The 18,482-nt window shown below is 43.7% G+C and overlaps 1 protein-coding gene across 1 annotated transcript; it reads right to left on the bottom strand.

The window, feature by feature from the left end:
• Nucleotides 1-711: 711 nt before the first annotated feature.
• On the bottom strand, nucleotides 712-18,465 carry HS1BP3 (HCLS1 binding protein 3). The gene is made up of 5 exons (XM_056488985.1): nucleotides 18,316-18,465; nucleotides 12,361-12,526; nucleotides 3,101-3,308; nucleotides 1,119-1,335; nucleotides 712-724 (listed from the first exon to the last, which is right to left on the bottom strand). Exons 1-5 carry the CDS (start codon nucleotides 18,357-18,359, stop codon nucleotides 712-714), a joined length of 648 nt encoding a protein of 215 aa, XP_056344960.1. The 5' UTR covers nucleotides 18,360-18,465.
• Between the last annotated feature and the right edge of the window lie 17 nt (nucleotides 18,466-18,482).

Here is an 18,482-nt window from a genome sequence, read left to right as displayed (position 1 = left end):
GTAATTCAGCACATTTTGTCAAAACAGTAACAGTTAATGTTTTCTGTTGATCTTTCTCTGGTGAATCTCTTCTGATTTAAAGAATTAAATACTTCAAGTAAAAAGGACAATATCTGGGCATCCACGATTACATACGATTATAACAGCAGAAGGAAAGTCCAAATAGTGCTAATCATCTTATTTGACCAAACTTAGTATAGGAGACTCCAGCTTAGAACCTAGAGTGAATGATCCCCTGGAAATGCTTTAATGACATTGGGAAAGAAAGGGATCTGGCTGGTTACTCTCAATTACTGCCTACTGCTGTGCAGAAGCATTTTGAAAGCACAGTCTGGATCCAAAAAACATTCAGTAGTGGCTGGTGACTCTGGGTGGCTGAAACCATTCAGCTGGGTCAGTGCAGTGCTTCCTGAAGATCAAGAGCAGATATACCTTCTTTACTTGGACATCAAAAGCCTGAGACACCCTAAAAAGTAGTTGATACTCATGATCCCAGCCACAGAAAAACTAAATTTGCTTCCAGACTTTAGTAGATAGAAATCAGTTTGGAATTCAGTGAGAAATTCCATCTTGAAGTGAAGAAAGCAACTGTCTGAAAATTACTTATCAGGTAAACAAGCCCAGATACTAAGTATTAGGAAGCTTTGATCCTATTACTGTTTCTCAAGCTGTTACTGCTTATGCTTTAGTGGCATTTAGCACATGACACCTTCAGATGTGACACCTTCAGACAAAGGAAAAAGGAAAGAAAAGCCACAAGTGAGCTCAAAAGCAGTTCCAGACACTGTAGTCAGGGTGTCCTGTGTACTCCAGAAGGCACATCCACTGGATGTGGAGAGTTGATGCTTTGTGGTAGAATCCTGCAGTGCTCAACAAAGTACCTTCTGTAGCTGGGACTGTTACCAAGGCATTAATGATGTCCCTGTCACTTGGATGTGCTGAGGAATTCACTGAAAAGGCACTACAGAGTCTCTTCCCTCTACCAAAGCACCTCATCCACGAGCTGCAGAGGCCCCTCCTCCTCTGTGAAATTTAGCAATGTGGGGACAGTGACACACAACAGCCTTATTCAGAAAGGCTAATATCTACATACCTAATTTACAGGATTTTAGCCATACCTGATTATCCCAAGAGGGTCTAAAATTTCCTCCTCCTCCTCATCTCCTTCTTTTTCCTCCACTTTTTTGACATTTTCCACTGATAAAAGCTGTGAGATTAAGTCAGGTGTCTTCTCCTCTTTAAAAAAATCCAATGCCTCATTTTCTTCATCTTCTTTCTCCCTGTCATCAGGCACATTTTTACCCTTGAAGTCAACAGCATTGGAAGATTTTGTTCCTGCAAAATACAGTAATGAAGGCTAAACTGAGTATACGAGATAACAACTACAGGTTTTTTTATACCTTGCACTTGTTCCTGACAGTTTTGTTCGAGGAATGAAAGACACGATCAGCTTTTGTGAAACTCTTTCAAAACACTCCCACTGTTCCCTTTATTCAATATGTGTCATTATGTGTCTAATCTGTTTACTGATTCAAAGTAGTTAAGTAGAGAAAGATAGAGGAAATGAACTTTATCTGAGACACAGCAGCACATGTCAAATCTGCTTATTTATGTTCCTTCTACAGTCAACAGAAACAATAGAATTTCCACATGATTCATCTCATCCAAAGGAAGTCATGTGAGAAGTTCCTCTTTGCAGTGCCTATTTCTCTTCTACTGGCTACAGAGAGACTGTAAATACTCTACTTAGCTGTGGGTAGCTACCTTTCACATAGCTAGTAGAGATAAAATCCTCTTTTTGACACTATTTAATTAACTAGGGCTAAAATTAAGAGCATTGGACAGCATGTTTCTATAGCAGCTCTGCAGTTTACACTGAAAAACGAAGCCTGAAGTTCTAACCCTCCAGCATGAAAGATGCATCCAGCCCAGCAAATTCAGCCAACCTGAAACATAAAACTAAATCCTCTCACCATACTTGTTACATGCAAAGCACAGCAGGATGAGGAGAAAATTGTTCCTTGTTGTTGAGTTTCTGGATGTCTAGGAAAGCAATGTAAAAAATGAAACCAGCTAAAAAAAGGCTACTGAAAGCTATGATGGATAAAATTCATGGTTACATAATTTTGACTATTGAAGTAACATGGCATGGGAGACTCATCTCACCCTGCTTTTCAGGTCTGCATCTGCCAAATCAGTGTAAGACTTACATGATTCTTAGGCAAATTTTTATTTCACATTACTTGCACCCAATCTGCCCACAGAATGCAGTCCAGCCTAGTTTAGATGCAGATGTGCACCATGCTTAGGTTAACCAGCATGCAAAGATCAATCAAGGTGAATTCTGAATTCTCAGTGCAAGGGGTCTGCTTTCAAGAGAACACTGCCAGAGGAAAAAAAAAAATCCAAACCAAACCTTACTACCTGGATCTTGCCATATATTAAGCAGCTTTGCCCCCCTAGACTTGAGGAAGCTGCCAATTTCACAGAACTAATCTGGCCACACTTGAAACTTCTGCAAATTGAGCTGTTTACACTTGTTAGTATCTTACAATTTCATTTGCTTAAAAGTAACTCTCCACTAAGAGCCCCGCATAGCACCAGGCTGGAGTATTTCCTGCTCAGCAGCCCTCAGCTGAATTAAAAGCAGAGAAATCACATGCTCCAAGGGACATAAGGGACATAAGAAAGGAGCTATCAGAGTCAACAATATGCAGATAAACCAGACAAAACATGGAAGAGCTGCTCACTAAAGGAGACTCTGTACTGTCTCTTTAGGGTTCATCCCCCCACTGGCAACATATGACTGTTTAGCCCTCTAAACTTATATGTTCTGAAGCACAGCAGGAAATCAGAGACAGGATAGCACAATGCTTGCTTTGAAGGTACCAATCAATATCTCTGAATGAGGCATGTGTCCACTGAGAGCAGGGAAAAACATTAGCAAACATGACTGTGCAGCACTGTAAATGAACATGAGGATATTTTCAGTGACAGCCTTTATTCTGGCACTCTGCAGTTTTTGGCTACCCAAGTCAAGAACTTAAAATTTCCATAAAGCACATTCATGGGAGAGGGGACACTCACATCTTTTAGTTACCTAAAAATTCCAATAACTCAGGACTCGTTGCTAGATCCTCATCTTTGGAGATGAATTTCATTATATCATTGAACATAGCTCTTCGTTCAGAAATGTCAGATTCCCCCACGAAGAGAACTTTTCTAGGCAGGAGTGGAAGAGAAACCTGTGGATATCGTGCTGTCAGTCTCTGGTAGAGCTCTTCAATCTCACTGTACTTCTTGGAAACCTGCAATGAAAACGTGTTGCCCAAGTTCATTTCTTTACAGGAGACAGGAGCAGCAAATCAGCAATTCAGGTGCTGTGAAACATTAACTGTGGAAGTAGAAAAACATATTTTAGCAAGGAGCTTTACACATGGCCTAGCAAACGCCTGTTATGCACCCAGTGAATCCTCAAGCATTGTTGCTGGTCTTCTAATTCTGTTATTAAAATCCACTGCTTAATGGAATTAAAGTCCACTGCCAGAATCCATTAGTCTGACTCATCAGCTAATGAAATACTGGGAAGGTCACTGCTCCAGACACTCCTCTGACAGCAGGAATCCTTGTCTACCAAAAGTGATGTCCTGGGAGACAGGAGGGGAGATAAGCCCTGCCTGGTAGGTGTATGGTGGAGAAAGCTGCCTATGCCTTTACACCACTGTCCCATTCCTCACTCCTGGTGGCTTCAGTGCCCTATGGCTGCTGAGGCTTAAAAAGTCACATCTTCTGCCCTAAAGAGCACCTGACACAAAAACCTAAGGGCAATGACCTCAGCTGACCCCTGATTATTCAGTTCATCCATAAAGATCAACAACTTGGCCATGGCCTAAAAGGTTCTCATACAGGGAGAAGATGCCAACAGTGAATGGAGTCATTCCTTCTGTGGACAAAGACAGGAAGCCTGAGGAGAAATAAGGCTCAAGATATTACAAGGAAAGCAATAGCTATGGGAATGTTGGTTAGGAAAGGTGTGGCTTTTATGCCACATTATTGAATTCAGTATCTTAAACCAAAACACAAAACCCACACACTATCTCTAAGTGACATTACAGATGCAATGAGGGTGACTTCCCTGTTCTCTGGTATTATACAGATAATATTTTTGTCAAGGCCCTCCACAGACCCATATCTACCAAATTGTTTCAATTAATACAGAGATTAGAAAAAACAACCCCAAAAATATTACTAGTGAAGTGCATAGGACACAGATACTCTTTTAGGATCCAGCTCTTATCCTCCTGGCAGCACATGTTGCTGAACTCTAGTGGAATGAATCCTAATTAACACTGCAATATGTGCAGTATTGCACATACTGAGATGGATATAAAAGATGGAGAGACTCGAGAACCACACCTTGGAATGGAGAAATGCAGAGTTCTCCCACAAACACAGTAATAAAAGAAAGTCAGCCTAACAAAAAGCACAGAAGGGAAATGAGTTACAGATTAGTGCAGAATCCCTACACTGCCACTATACAAGCAAACTAACCACCAAGCACCAGGCATATTCACAGCCACTGGAACCTGAGAGCAGCTACTAGAAATCTCATTTATAGTGTCTAACTGGAACCTGACAATGTCTGGCACAGCTCCTACACTCTGGGCAGCTATCATACCCCCAGGTAACTCTTCAGCTCAAGGTCTGGCCTGGTGGAGAGACTCCTCAGCAGCCAGTTTGGGTACTGATGCACAATGCAGATGGAAAAAGTTATATCCTGCACATGCAGCCAGACTGTGTGAGCTGCCCTCCAGGCCAGGGAACAGGCCCTGACAATAACAGGCACACCTCAACCAGTTCACTGATTCAGATGAGGGCACAAAGAGCAATAACCACCTCAGCTTTCACGCTTCCCTGCCTTTCACAGTAATTACCAACCTAGCCAGATGATTTGGAAAAGCATTTGCATTTCAGCTGCACAGTGTTCACTGCGGGTTCAGTGTCCAGTCACAAAAGGCAAGCAGCTCTGTAACAAAGATCTGAAACACAACACCCAACCTGAGTCGACAGGGGAATAAAAAAATGAGAATTTTAGACTTGACTTGTGAAAGCAACAAAGGTTAAGGGTGAGTACTATTCAGCAGCCAAGCACTAAAGTGAAGGTAAAAGATGTTCCAGAACATCGTAATCTTCCCTTTGAAAGACACCCCAAAAAGAGGGGAAAGCAATTCCAGAGCATCTGAACTGCTGTACATTTTCAGTTTGGTAGGTCCCAGTAGCACTCTGAGCAGAGTACGATGCCTGAGCCCCTCCCAAAAATACAATGTAAACACAAATGTAAGGGCAGTAAGGAGTTCACTGGTGCTCTTTCAAAAGAATCATTACCCTCCACCCAGGAAAAAAAAAAAATTAAGTCTGATTTGCAAAAAACTTTTAACATCTAATTAATTTCAGTAATGACTACCAAATTTCTGAAAGCATTACAAGACAGCAGCCAATCAAGATTATGCCAAAACAGTTTTTTAAAATACTCTAACACTGAACTGAGAGATGCAAACTTATTTCCTTCCCCACTTAATTTTCATTCCTCCTCTATCAAAGTCTGTAAATTATTCATAAATCTCAATTTATGTCTAATTACACCACTGAACCTAAAGCAAACGCACACCCTCGCATCCCGTCGCTAATTGCGCCTTTGTGGATCTGCGTGGGCTTTGAACAACAACGCCGGGAAGGCACAGCGCCACGGAATACCAAGTGTGACAGCACCGTGCCCAGAGCATACTAATGTGCTTCCCAAAGGCTGCAGCACACCGTGCAGCCAAGATCCAGCAGTGCCGGGATGCCCTCTGCTGGAACACCCCGCTGCACCACTGAGGTGCCAGACTCCAGCCAAAACCATTCCCCGCCTGCCTAAGCCCAGCGCTGGCCCCCCGGGTCCCTCCCAGCGGGGACTCCTCACCACTGCCCCTGTGCCTCAAGCCTTGGTAGGCTCAGGCACCCTCGCCCAGCTCAGCTGCCAGATTTACCTTGGGAATGCCGCGGTAAGGCTGGCTGAGCCCTATAGCCCCAGACTGCTGCACTGAGAACCACCAAATGGTTCAGGTTGGAAGGCACCTTAAAGAACATCCAGTTCTGCAGGCAGAGACACCTTCCACTAGAGCAGGTGGCTCAAAGCCCCATCCAACCTGGCCTTGAACAATTCCAGGAATGGAGCAGCCACAGCTTCTCTGGGCAACCTGTTCCAGTGCCCCAGCACCCTCACAGTCAAGAATTTCTTCCTTAGATCTAATCTAAACCTTTCCTTCTTCAGCTTAAGGCCATTCCCCCTTGTCAATTCCAGGTCTCCCTGTAACCAGTCCCTCTCCTGCTTTCCTACAGCCCTTTAGGAACTGGAAGGGGTCTAATGTCACCCTGGAGCCTTCTCCATGCTGAACAGGCTGGAGTGTCCTCACAGGAGAGCTGTCCCAGCTCTATGACCACTTTTGTACCATTCCCCTGGATCTGCTCCAACAGGTCCATGTCCTTCCTGTACTTGTGACCCCAGAGCTGGATGGAGCAGCACAGAGGCCTTACACAAGTGCCAGACAGGTTCCACAGAGTGCATTTTGCCAAGTCAAATGCCAGACATGACGTAGAGCATTCTCACACCTTTCCAGTCAGAAAGCACTGCTCTGCTGCAACAATTCTGTACCCTTTCAATTTGACATCCTCTGTCAATTTTCCAGGAGAAAGGCGTATCAGCATGTAACAAAATTAAATCCTGCCTTTCCTGGTTATCACTTACAGCTCTTTAAAAATTGTTGATGGATTCTATGGCCCAAAATGTCAGGATAAAAAATTAGCACTGCTCTAAACCCCATTTTATCAATCCTATTAAGTAAACAAAGTTCCATTTGATTAATATTCAAATATTTTTCTTCTGCTGCCTGTAATTCCTCCAGGTCTTGATCCTGCAGTTATCCTCCCCCTCTCCATGCCTCCAACTGAATTCTGTGAACACTGTGGAGCTAAACCCCACCACCTGTAAGTCAGCCTGAGTGCACACACTTCAAGGAGTTCTGTCAAGTCACAATATCAAAGGCTCAATCTGCTTCACTTCAAAAGAGTTAATCATGCAAATACAGCAAAGCATGTGCACATTTGCCAGGTCAAGACCTTATTTGCCTGTAACAATTAACATCCAACACAGAACTTAAAAGACAGACAGGGATGGGTTGAATGTTTTTTTTTCCACTGGGAACAAATAAATAGGTTGAATGTGATCAAGTATAGCTAGAAGGTTAAGAAAACCACCATGAAGTTCAAAGCTAAAGTCTGAAGTTTGCTGCTAATCCCTCAAATCTGATGCATGTGCCTTGCCCCCCTCTTCCCAAGGGCCTCACATATGAAAATGCACACCGGAATGGCTGTAGGACACGAGCCTGGGACTCACAGTGCTGCACAGAATTTGATCCCATTCAATATTAATGCTATTTAATGCCTCCTTTCCCTTCAGAACTCCTTTTACTGTCCCATTTCTGACCTCAAACTTGCCTTCATATGCTTTTTATCTGCTGCAAGGATTTCAACAAAATGGAGATCTTAGAGCTAACTTGAGCCCTTTGCCAACCAGTGCACACCAACAAAGAGCATGCTTGATTTTACAGCATTTTGTGAAAACTAGGGTTACTGTGACTTTCTTCTTATAAAGCCCACTTCTTGTCAGAAAAGGGAGAGCCAGCATCTCTGTTCTTTAAAATAACCACCAGCTTTGGATAGAGGAATCAAAAGCAGCCCTTCTTCCAGGCAGCACAAACCAAGCTTTCACTTGTAAACTCTCAATTCGAGCCATACCAGAATTAATGTTGCTTGGTGACCCTGTGGGTATGCATTATGGTAGATTTTAATTACAAGACCACATGCTGTTCTCTTCATCTGTTTAGCCCAGCAGAAGAGCAAGAACTCTAATATTTCTTTTTAATCAACATGAATCCTTAGTGGCTTCTGAACCTATTGCTACACTGAGTATGAATTTTCCTCCACCCCCACCACAGAAGCCATAAGGTGAAGGAATTTATCTTCACAACATACCTATATAGTCAGGAAAAAGCAACTCCAATGCACAGGCTTTGAGGCCAAAATAAATAAAGGCCAACATATGCAAAAAGGCAATGATGAAAACATAAATGAATACACACCCACATACTCATACATGCCCTCATTTTAAGAGAGGAAGACAGTTCTATAGTAAATGCCTCCCTAAATTGTGCTATGCCTGTCAAACACCAGTTTCTTTTTCAGCTTTGAAAAAGAAAAAACTTGACTAACAAATAACTTGCACAGAAGAATCAAACTGGATGCAGATACAAAGAGAAGGTACTAAAGGCTGGGTAGATTTTTAATAAGGTTGGGAATGAAGAAGTTAATTGCTGAAAAAGCTAAGGTGTGGCTAGAAGAAATGCCTTCAAGAAAAGCAAAGCCTTTTCTTTTTATCACAGAAAATGGCAAATCTACAGGCAATAATTAAATATCATCTTGGTAGCAGTACCAAAGAGAAAACCAATTTCCCTCTTTTGATAGTACAAGAGTATTCTGACCTTTGAAAGAAATGCAACTGACTTTTCCTTTAATTATCAAATATAACCTTAAGGTTATGTAGTGCCACAACCCATTTGCCCTATTTTACAATTAGCATTTTTTAAAATTAAAAAATCCCTCAGGTTTCTAAGAATTTAAATCTGAGTGTCATCACAGAAGTGAGTTCCTTCTTCTGTTAATATTTCACAAACATTTCAATTAGAGATGGCGTGATGCTGATTTTGCATAGTCCTATTAAGGCTGGGGAATAGGGCACTCTGGTTTGTTTAGACCCACAGTAAAGGCTTCATAGGTCAGATCTGAAATCTCTTTTTGATGCTCACCTGGTTTTTGTCATAGGGATTTATGTCAAAGAGAGGAGGGAGCCTCAAGCTGCACCAGGGGAGGTTCAGGTTGGACATCAAAAAGAATTTCTCCACGGAAATGGTCCTTAAACATAGGAAAGAACTATCCAAGAGAGGTGGTGGAGTCACCATCCCTGGAGGTGCTCAAAAAACGTCCGGATACGGCACTCGGTGCTCCAGCATAGCTGACAACGTGAACTGTCCAAAGCTGGGTCAATGATACTAAAGGCTGTTTCCCACCCAAACGATGCTATGACTCGATCCTGGAGACCACAGCTAGCTCAGAGGACGCTTCAGCGTTGTTCGCCATCCTTTCCCGGAGAGAAGAGGAGCCCCGGGGCCGCCGCCGGGGCCGCCGGGGCCGCCGGGGCCGCCGGGGCCGCCGCGCGCGCTGCAGGCCCTGAGGGCGGGGCGGGAGCGGCGGCGCCTCGGCGGCCTGAGGGACAGCGACGGGCCAGAGGAGCCACAGCACAGGACAGGGCTTACCGGGGGCCAAAACAGCGACAGCCCGAAAATCGCTATCCAGAGACAAGCAAAACCCTACCACGCCTGCCTGCCTGACTTCCCTAACTTAGGTGTCACGCCGGCGCTGTGACACTGGCTCCTTCCTCCAATTTGGCAGTTTCAACAAAAGCAAAAAAAAGATTTCCCCTCTCCCATTCTGGTGCAGAAGAGGCACACAGCAGTTTATTCCTCCTCCTTCAGATGCCTCATCTGCCTGCTCTGTGACACGGATTTGCTGTGTCAGATCTGCTGCCCGCTGCTCTCAGTCTCTGACACTCACCCGCACGCTCCCTGGGGCAGCTCACAGCTCCTGTGCTGCTCCAGCGCCAGCAGAACAGGGCACTGCACACACTGGCTGCAACCCGCCTTCCCTGGATTCCCTTCCTCAGCACTGGCACTTCTCTCCAGGTTAAGCCATCTGCCTACACGTGTGAGGTGTCTCAGCTCCCATGACAGTCATTGGCAAAACGACATTTTGCTGAAATGTGACTGAAGCTCAACTCACCTGAACACAGGCAGCCAGTGGCACCTTGGATGCTGCACTGTATTTTCCTGGCTGTTTCAGGGACAGCTCCAATGCCTTTATGGCCTCTGTCACACCTGCCAGCCCTGGGCACACACCTATGGTAATTTAGGGTTTCTCAAATTGTACCAAATGTTTATGTTATGCAAAGTGAGTTCCTCCACCCCACAGATGCTCAGCTACATCCTTTTCAACAGCACTGGGGATGGGAAGGGGATGGGAGTTTAGAAAACCAAATGCAGACATCTAATTATAGACAGCAGACTTTTCTGCCCAGAAAAAGGCATCCCATGCCATCTGAGATGCTTTGGGGTGTCCAAGGGGCTTGTGTGCAGCAGGCTAATACCACGCAACATCTATAGGAAACCCACAACCTTCTGAAGGCCAGGTAGAAAATCCTAGGGCACCTCTGAGTGCACACAGTGATTTGTGTGCAGCTCTACTGACCCTCAAGCATTTCAGCCTGGAGTCAAAGCCCCCCACTGCAGCTGTCTAAAATGTAAATACTTTCCCTTTATGGTCAAAGGAGAGAGACATTTCCAGAGGATGAGTCACATCATTCCCCTCCTCCCCACTGACCACACAAGCATGGACAGACTCAGATTAAAATATCCAACTTACAGAGAGATAAGTTACGACAGGTGAATCCCTCTGTTCCTTCCAGTAATACATACAGACAGGATTCATTGGAATGAATCGATGGAAAGCATCCATCCTCAACCTCCCAGCTCACGGTTTTGAATTACTCTCACACAACAAACTATATAATATATCATACTTAGTCAGCTGAAAAAAATGTAACTGATGAGATAAGAGTTATTCTCGTCAGGCTCCACCAGTTTTCTTCTTCATGAAGAATGAAATGTCAGGAGGCCTTACCAGAGGAGAAATCAGGAAGGTTCATTTCACTTGAGAAGAGCAACTGAGTGCTGAAAATCCTCCCAGAGAGACCTGGGAACAGACAACCTCAGCAAGCAAAGGGGCTGCAGTACAAAGTCTGTTTCTCCTCTTTATAGACAAGCTGATTTTATCAACTTATTCTTAAATGGTGCAAAATGAAGGTAGATGATGACAGCCCAATTTAACACCTCAGGCATAGTCAGATTCTTTCTTCCACAGAGCTGTGTGAACATCACATAAGCAGACATTGCTGCATGAAAAAATTCAACTTCCCCTTCTCTTTTCTGCTCAGGTCTGGCCCTTCCCTGTCCTAGAAGAAACTTTATTGAGATTGTGCAACTCAGGCTCAAGGAAGAGGTGTAAATCAGTACTGAATAACAAACCTACAAAATACCCATTTTTAGCCAGGAGCAGTTCCTCAGCTGACGCTGTGCAATAGCCACATGACACTGGCACACAAAAGAAAACACTGCAGGAATGAGAACAAGCAGTCAGGGATGAGGAGGGAGAACAGAACAGACTCCTATGCCAGCACTGCTGCTTCTACCACAGTTACATATAGCACAAGGTGGGGAATGAATGCAGACCTCATTTGCTGTAAAGCATTTCTTTACAACACTGACAGATGCTTATCTGCAAAACAGATTGTTTAAATAGACTTTTATCAACTATCTTCTATGAAGTGTGAGTTACTCTATAGGTCATGGTCTGCCAGGTAACCACACATTCACATCACTCTGACATTACAGTTATTGCCAAAACATCTGAAAAGAGCAGATGTTCACAGCATGCAACAGGGTGTGTCCCTGTATGGCCAATGGACAGAGAAATGCACTTCTTGGGAGTGGCTCAGCAGGCAGCTAAAGAAGATCAAATAGAACACCCTAAATGCTCCTTTTTCCATCAGCTGGAGAGACAGTCCCAGAGGCAACATCTTAAGTTGATATGCACAGGCCATAGATAAGATTAATTTCACCTGTCTGAAGTCATGTGCTGTTCTTTCAAAACTTTACTCAGCAGGTACAATGAAAAAGACAATCCAGCTAAATAATGTTTTATATGGACACTTCCTTGTAAACCTTTCTTACTAAGGATTTTAAAAGCTGTGTCTAGGTAACAGACCCACTCAAGTAAGCTACTATATATTTATTTCATGTTTCTGTACAAAATTTAGTGCTGACACATATATTGGAGAAACTAATTTGTAGCAGAACTTACAAGAAACTTAATTGGTTTCTATTTGTTGATCCATAATGAAAAATGCCTTAAAGGCAACAATAGCCATCCTCTGACTTTTAGCTCCTGGAATAAAAAGTTCAATTACTGTGTGGATAATGAATACACATAAGGGAATAGGAATTGCAGAAATGGTACAGACTGTGTTGTCCTACCAATGACCTTGACCTGGAGAGGCTGTGATTGATGATGAAACATCTGCTACATCATGACAGAAATAATCAAAGCTGATTAAGAAAGTGATCACTAACATGGGTCTGATTAAACATTTACCATAAACTGAACCACATCTTCAGGCTTGTGCTTTGCTGATTTGAAGACAGCCAGTCGGGTAACAACGACAATGTGATACTCGACATGGCCAGACATCATCTTCCCATGGATTTCCTGGTATTCCGGCACCGACAAATCCAGCCCCGTGTGCGTATTCTGAATTTGCCTAGGAAGAGAATACACAGAATTCAGGTACTGGCAAAGACTTTTAACTGTCCCTCTTCCAGGCCCAAGAAAATCAATACAAAGGCTCTCACTGGAACAGGATATCACACAGACCCTGCCCCAAACACTTCCTACTCTGCAACAAGACAAACTGGGACATGGTCTGTTTCCAATATTCCATCCCAAAGCACCTGCCATAAGCCACTGCAGGAAACTGCAGGAGCACAGCATTTCTATGAAGAGATGTGGATTCATTCAAAACAGGACTTCGCCTGCAGGAGCTAAAAGTGCTCTCAAGTCAGCATGGCAGGTGAGAAGATCCCATGATCTCTCATCAGGTTTATTTTGAGACAAAGGTCTGTTCATAGTGACTCGTGCTGAGCCCTCTCCACCTCTTCTTTATCTAAGGATATTCCTAGGAGACTGAGACAATAGCTGAAAGGTGCCATGAAAGAAAGAATGAGCTCTGTCCATGGAGCACAGGGACAACTTGAAGTTTGTGAAGAGCCAACCAGAGAACTGGATTAAAGCCAAAATAAAAAGGAAGCTACTGGAGCAGACTGATGGGCCAATCACAGTTTCCATTTGTGAAGGTCTTGAGGAAAATAAGACAAACATCAGGACTGAGCAAGTTAAAGGAGGACATGATCCCTCAGAGCTGCCTTCTGGTTTTGACTGTCTGATATACAGCCTTGCTGCCAAACAGCCTAAAGGGCACACTAGCCAAAACATCTTGGCTTTCCCACAGAAAATCCTACTGGGAACAGAACTACCTGTCCTTTCATACCCAGTTAAAGTAGACAACCTCAGCATCAACCTCTGAGACCTGTCAGCAGTCATGGCTCCTCCTGCAGGAAAAGCAGTTGTTGTTGGACTATTAAACAGTACATTTAATGAAATAAACAGTCTTGTTTCAATAGCCTGAAAACCAGAACTGATCAAAGATCCCTTCCCCAGAGTTACCCTATGCCAAGCCACAGAACACTCGCTGTCCCTGGAACCAAGTGTTCTGCCAGAATCAGAAGTTCACCATCCAGAGGACTGAATACCCTCTGAACACATCTCTGAGTATATCCTTCCTATGTGTGAGTAAATGCTTTTTTGAGAAATCAGAAGGGACTATTTAAAAGAAAACCAAACTAGGATCATTACAACTTTTTCTGCCTTTTTAAACCCTAACCACGAGGATTATCTAGTTCCATCTTCCCTGGATTTCCTGCGGACTGCAAAGTTCTTGTGGAATTCTTATCTCTTCCTTCAGAAAGTTTAGATTCATTAACACAAGTGCCCTTTCACCTAAGGATACACAATGCATAGAATATACACTTTCAGGAGTTTAAACCATCTAGTTTCAAACAAAGTTTCAAAAGATTCCTCTCATCATGTCAAAACTTGTTCAGTTCTTATGAAACTTGAGCTTCCCTAAGAAGGCAACCTTTGAATCTCTAATTCAAAGCTTGAATAAAAACCCTTTTTAAAAGAGTATCTTGAGAGTTCTTGATAAATAGGATAACAATAAACAAAGACACAGACCCAGTTTTTGTACCCAATCCTCTTTGCAAGCCATGCTTAAAGCATTAGGGCTTTAACAATAGCTTTACCGTCTCCAGTGTTTTGATGGTGCCATTCTGTCTGCTCTGATTCTGTTCTCATGTTCTGTCAGTCAAGGACTTTACATTTTACACATCCAGACAAAATTTTGTTCTCAGTTACACGTGGTTGGCTCTAACAGGACCAGTAGTGCCTGTGTGTGAACACACAGGTGCCTGGCTTTCACACAGCAGCCTGTGGGACCTGCGAGTAAAAACCATCATCTAGAACTCTGCCTCCTCCAGTTGCTGCCAAAATGCTGACTCTAAGGGCACCTGCCAGTAAAATCAGCCAGATCTGGAGTTTTTTAGGATATACCTGCAGCAGAGGATATGCTCCTATGAGAGACTTACAGACCACAATAGCCTTAAACACTGTTAAGATCACTAAAGGACTTTGCCCACTATGGCAGACTGTATAAAGAAGCAACTCCTCATCTGTGACCATGACACTTCCACCCCAAATATGCCCCCGTGAATTCCTGGAAATATGGACAGCAAATTAAGCCACCTGATGGGGACCTGAGATAAGATAAAGGTGGTACTATTGTCCAAGTTATCTCAAGCCTAAGGACAGGTAAACAAGACTGGGGGAGAAGAGAGTAACACTGCAAGGAATCCATGGAGAAGGCAAGCTCAGCAACTGTGCTGAAGGTCAGCTCTGACTGGAGGAGACCACAGTGCACTGACTCAAAAGAAGAGACACACTGGGCACAGGACATTCACACTCACATGCAGGCCTGAGGGTATTTATCCCTTCTGATGGGGCCTAATAGCCTCAACTACACAGGCATGAGAGGCAGCTGTCATGTCTTAAAAGGTGTCATAAGCCACCAAAGACACCCAAAGCATCCCCAGATTTATTTCTGGGGCCTTCCATCAGAGGATTGTACATGATTCACAGTGTAGCAAAAGACAGTGCAAAACTCTGCCCTGCAAGGGAGGTGCTTGGGCATGCCCACATAGACCTGAATGTATATTAACCCATTAAACTTTATGTTTTGTGGGACTCTCACCACCAAAAAGGGTGAAGGACCAACAGAACACTGCTGCATCCACCAGGTGATTATCTTTCTACTTAATTTTTCTCTCTCTGCCTCTCCCTCCACCCTCTTTTCTATGTCTTTGTCTCTCTCTCACACATTTTACTAAATCAAATATGCATTATTGATTTGGGCATATGATCTCATTTGCACGTTAACATGAGTAGAAGCATCTCTCTCTAATAATCACAATAATCAGATCTTAACAGCTCTCCAGATGTGCAGTCACTCAGAAGTTGTGACTGCAGCTATGGCAGCAAAAAGGTCTGTCACTCATACTCAGGAATGACTTACTAGCCCAGGGGAAGTGTGTGAGTTACCAGACCTTGAAAGGATGTGTAGATGTGGCATCTGTGGGAGCAGGGTTTAGTGGCAGTGCTGGGTTAATGCTTGGACTTGATCTTAAAGGTCTTTTCCATCTCAAATGAGTCTGTTATTCTACTTCTGTTAACACAGAGTATAAGTGACTAATTAACCTGCTTTTCACCTCTAATATGAATAAAAGGAATAATGACCAGTGAACCATCTTCAAGCAGCCTCTAGCTGAAAACACCAACCATGTACAGATGTTCTGAAATGACACAATTACAACTTCATTGTAAGAGCTGCTGCATCAGAGACTTCTGGAACTGTCATGAAGTTAGCAAGTACCTTATCTATACCCAGGGGCTCTTTTTTAAAGTTGTTAGAAGTCTGCACTAAAATGCCATGGAAAATGATTAGAGGGAGGGGAATAGCTACATTTTTGTCTGTTTGGTTTAGGCCTTATGATACAGGAAATCCACCCCTATTATCTCTTCCATAGCAACAGGGTTTCTTTTTAAATATAAAACTGATTCCAAACAAACAGACATCAGCAGGGAGGCTGAGACAGACAGAGCATGCTATCCAAAGTGCTCCCTAGTTCTTGAAATGCCTTCAAAATAAGCAGCCTTAGTGTTTTAATTAATTAAACATTATTATTGTTATTCAAACAGCACCTGCAAATCTCAAAACAGAATATAGTTTCTCTGCATTTTTTCACATAAAACACAATTATTTTTACATTTTTAGCTTAAAAAAAAAAAAAAACAGCAAAAGGAGAAAACTGGTTGTTTAATTTGGACACACAGGTTTACTACTTCTTCTCTTTTTTTGAATCTTGTTTATCTCCAGTTTATACTTCTGTCTACAAAACAGACCATTCACCTGAGACCTGGGCACATGGTTAACCTTCCTAACAGGAATCACTTCACCCAAATACAAGGAGGCCATTCATACCAGCAACACTGCTGTGAATCAGATCATTGCACAATCAGATCATGCAGGATTGGCCCAGAACAGAGGAAGTGCAGACTACAAATTTCAGCTGAGCTGAGCAGCTTCTATAGTTCGTGGAAGAACCGGGTTTTCACTCCTGTTCTTTTGATTTGCATGTAATAATTAAATTGTATTTTAATTAATCTGCTTTCTGTGCTGAAAGGCCAACATAGGGGGTGGGAAATAGCCATCTCCAGAAAGAAAGTAAAATAAGAGATGCAAGTGCTGTGACTGGAGAAACATTTATTCCAGCATGTGTGGCCACAGAGTCTGTGCTTCCTGCCTTGATAAAGTCAGCCCTGCCAGCAGCACCCAGCTCCAACCACCTCTCTCCACAGGGGACCACACTGTGACATCCCTGGTCATAACAGAAGGAGAAAAAATTGTACAACTAGTGTTATTTATTAAGTGAAGGCAAAGTACTCACCAAATAATTTATTTCTCTGTATAGTCTAACTACAAATATTTTACAAATATTTTTTATTTGATATCTAACTGTAGATTTTATAGGCTCCCCAAGGAAGTGATCACAGCACCAAATCTGACAGAGTTCAAGAAGTGTTTGGACAATGCTCTCAGGCACATGGTGTGATCCTTGGGATATTCAGAGCAGGGCCAGCAGTTGGACTCAATGATCCAACTCAGCATATCCTATGATTCCATGATTTATATTACCACAGCAACTAGGAATCCTATTCCCAAAGGAAGCATGTGGAAAAAAGAGTGGAAAAGGTCACAACTATATAGCTATTTCACCTCAGAAACTAGAAAATATGTTCACTTGCTAAAGTCTTAATCCCACACATACATATATACCCAATTTTATCACTGAAAGCATTCCAGTTTTGGTGGAACAATTTGCAAGTGGGTCTTTTTCAGTGTAACAACTGAAAAAATAAATTAAACAAAAATTAATCCAAGTGTTTGGATTTCTATTTCCAAGGCTAAACTTAATATGAAGTCAGTCCTACAAAACATCTGTTAGTCACATCGGATACATTTGAAGGTTTAAGGCCATTACTTCAAGGAAAGTCCAGCCCTGATACAGCCAAATATTTAAGGATTCAAAAATTGGCTTTGAAGTTAAAGTGACTGAAATAGTCATTATTTATGTCCTAGGAGATAACAACCTTGCTGAATCAACACTTCTGCTTCTCTTGTCTCATCTGATAGGAAACTGCTTTCATGTGATCTCAAATATCTCGTGGGGAAAAAAAAAAAAAAAAAAAAAAAAAAAAAAAGACAGAGATCTATCAATTCCCCTATAAAAGATTGCCATAAGCATTTTCTTCTTGAGGCATTTCTCTTGAGCATTCCTTTACACATCTAAGAAAAAACAGGGTTTAAACATTTAATGCAAAGGGAAACAGCGCCCCTGCCCCGCGCAGGGGATAGCTTCGAGAAGGGGGGAAAAGAGAATAAACTCCTTTCGCCCCTCCCTGGGCCTCCAGCAGAGTGGGCACAGGGGGGAGCACCGGGCACAGCAGCGGGAATGGCACCAGCCCAAGCACCGGTGACACCCAGGATAAATCCTAATTCCTGCCCACCACCTCCAAACACCGACAGGGAAAAGGCGTTCGCGGAGGGCGACAGCACACGAGGCAAACGACCCGGGGTTACCAGAGCAAAGGAAACTCAGCACGGCCAGGGATCTCCGCGGCGGAGAAACGCAGGAAAACTGGAGAAAATCTGAAGCGCCCCGGGGCAAACCCACGCAGCACTACCGGGCTTTCCCTCAGCCTCTGCCGCCCCGCACTCCTTCCCTTCCCTTTCCCTCCCCTCTCTCTCTGCCCCGCTCCCCGCCCGGGCCGCCCCTCAGGCCGAGGCTGCCGCGGGCTCTCCACGGCCCGGCCCGGTACCTGCTGGTGACCAGCACGGCGGGCGCCGCTCCGCGCTGCTCCATGGCCGCGGGAGGAGATCCCGCCTCCCTTCCCTTCCCTTCCCGGGGCCGGACCGGCCGCCCCGCCGGATGTCAGCCGCCGGCGGCTCCGGCGAAACGAGCCGGGGAGAGAAAACGTCCGGCACG

The sequence above is a fragment of the Oenanthe melanoleuca genome, chromosome 3 (genome assembly GCF_029582105.1).
Source record: "Oenanthe melanoleuca isolate GR-GAL-2019-014 chromosome 3, OMel1.0, whole genome shotgun sequence".
Taxonomy (NCBI): Eukaryota; Metazoa; Chordata; class Aves; order Passeriformes; family Muscicapidae; genus Oenanthe; species Oenanthe melanoleuca.
Note: the sequence above shows the minus strand (reverse complement) of the source record. Positions and strands in the feature narration are given on the sequence as shown.

Excerpts from the sequence above, each read along its gene's own strand:
- HS1BP3 (XM_056488985.1), bottom strand. The coding sequence starts at position 18,359 with ATGGAGCAGCGCGGAGCGGCGCCCGCCGTGCTGGTCACCAGCAG. Across the intron at positions 3,309-12,360 it reads AAGATGTGGTTCAGTTTATG|GTTTCCAAGAAGTACAGTGA; the intron begins GTAAATGTTTAA and ends TTTTCATTGCAG. Across the intron at positions 1,336-3,100 it reads TGAGTTATTGGAATTTTTAG|GAACAAAATCTTCCAATGCT; the intron begins GTAACTAAAAGA and ends TGTATTTTGCAG.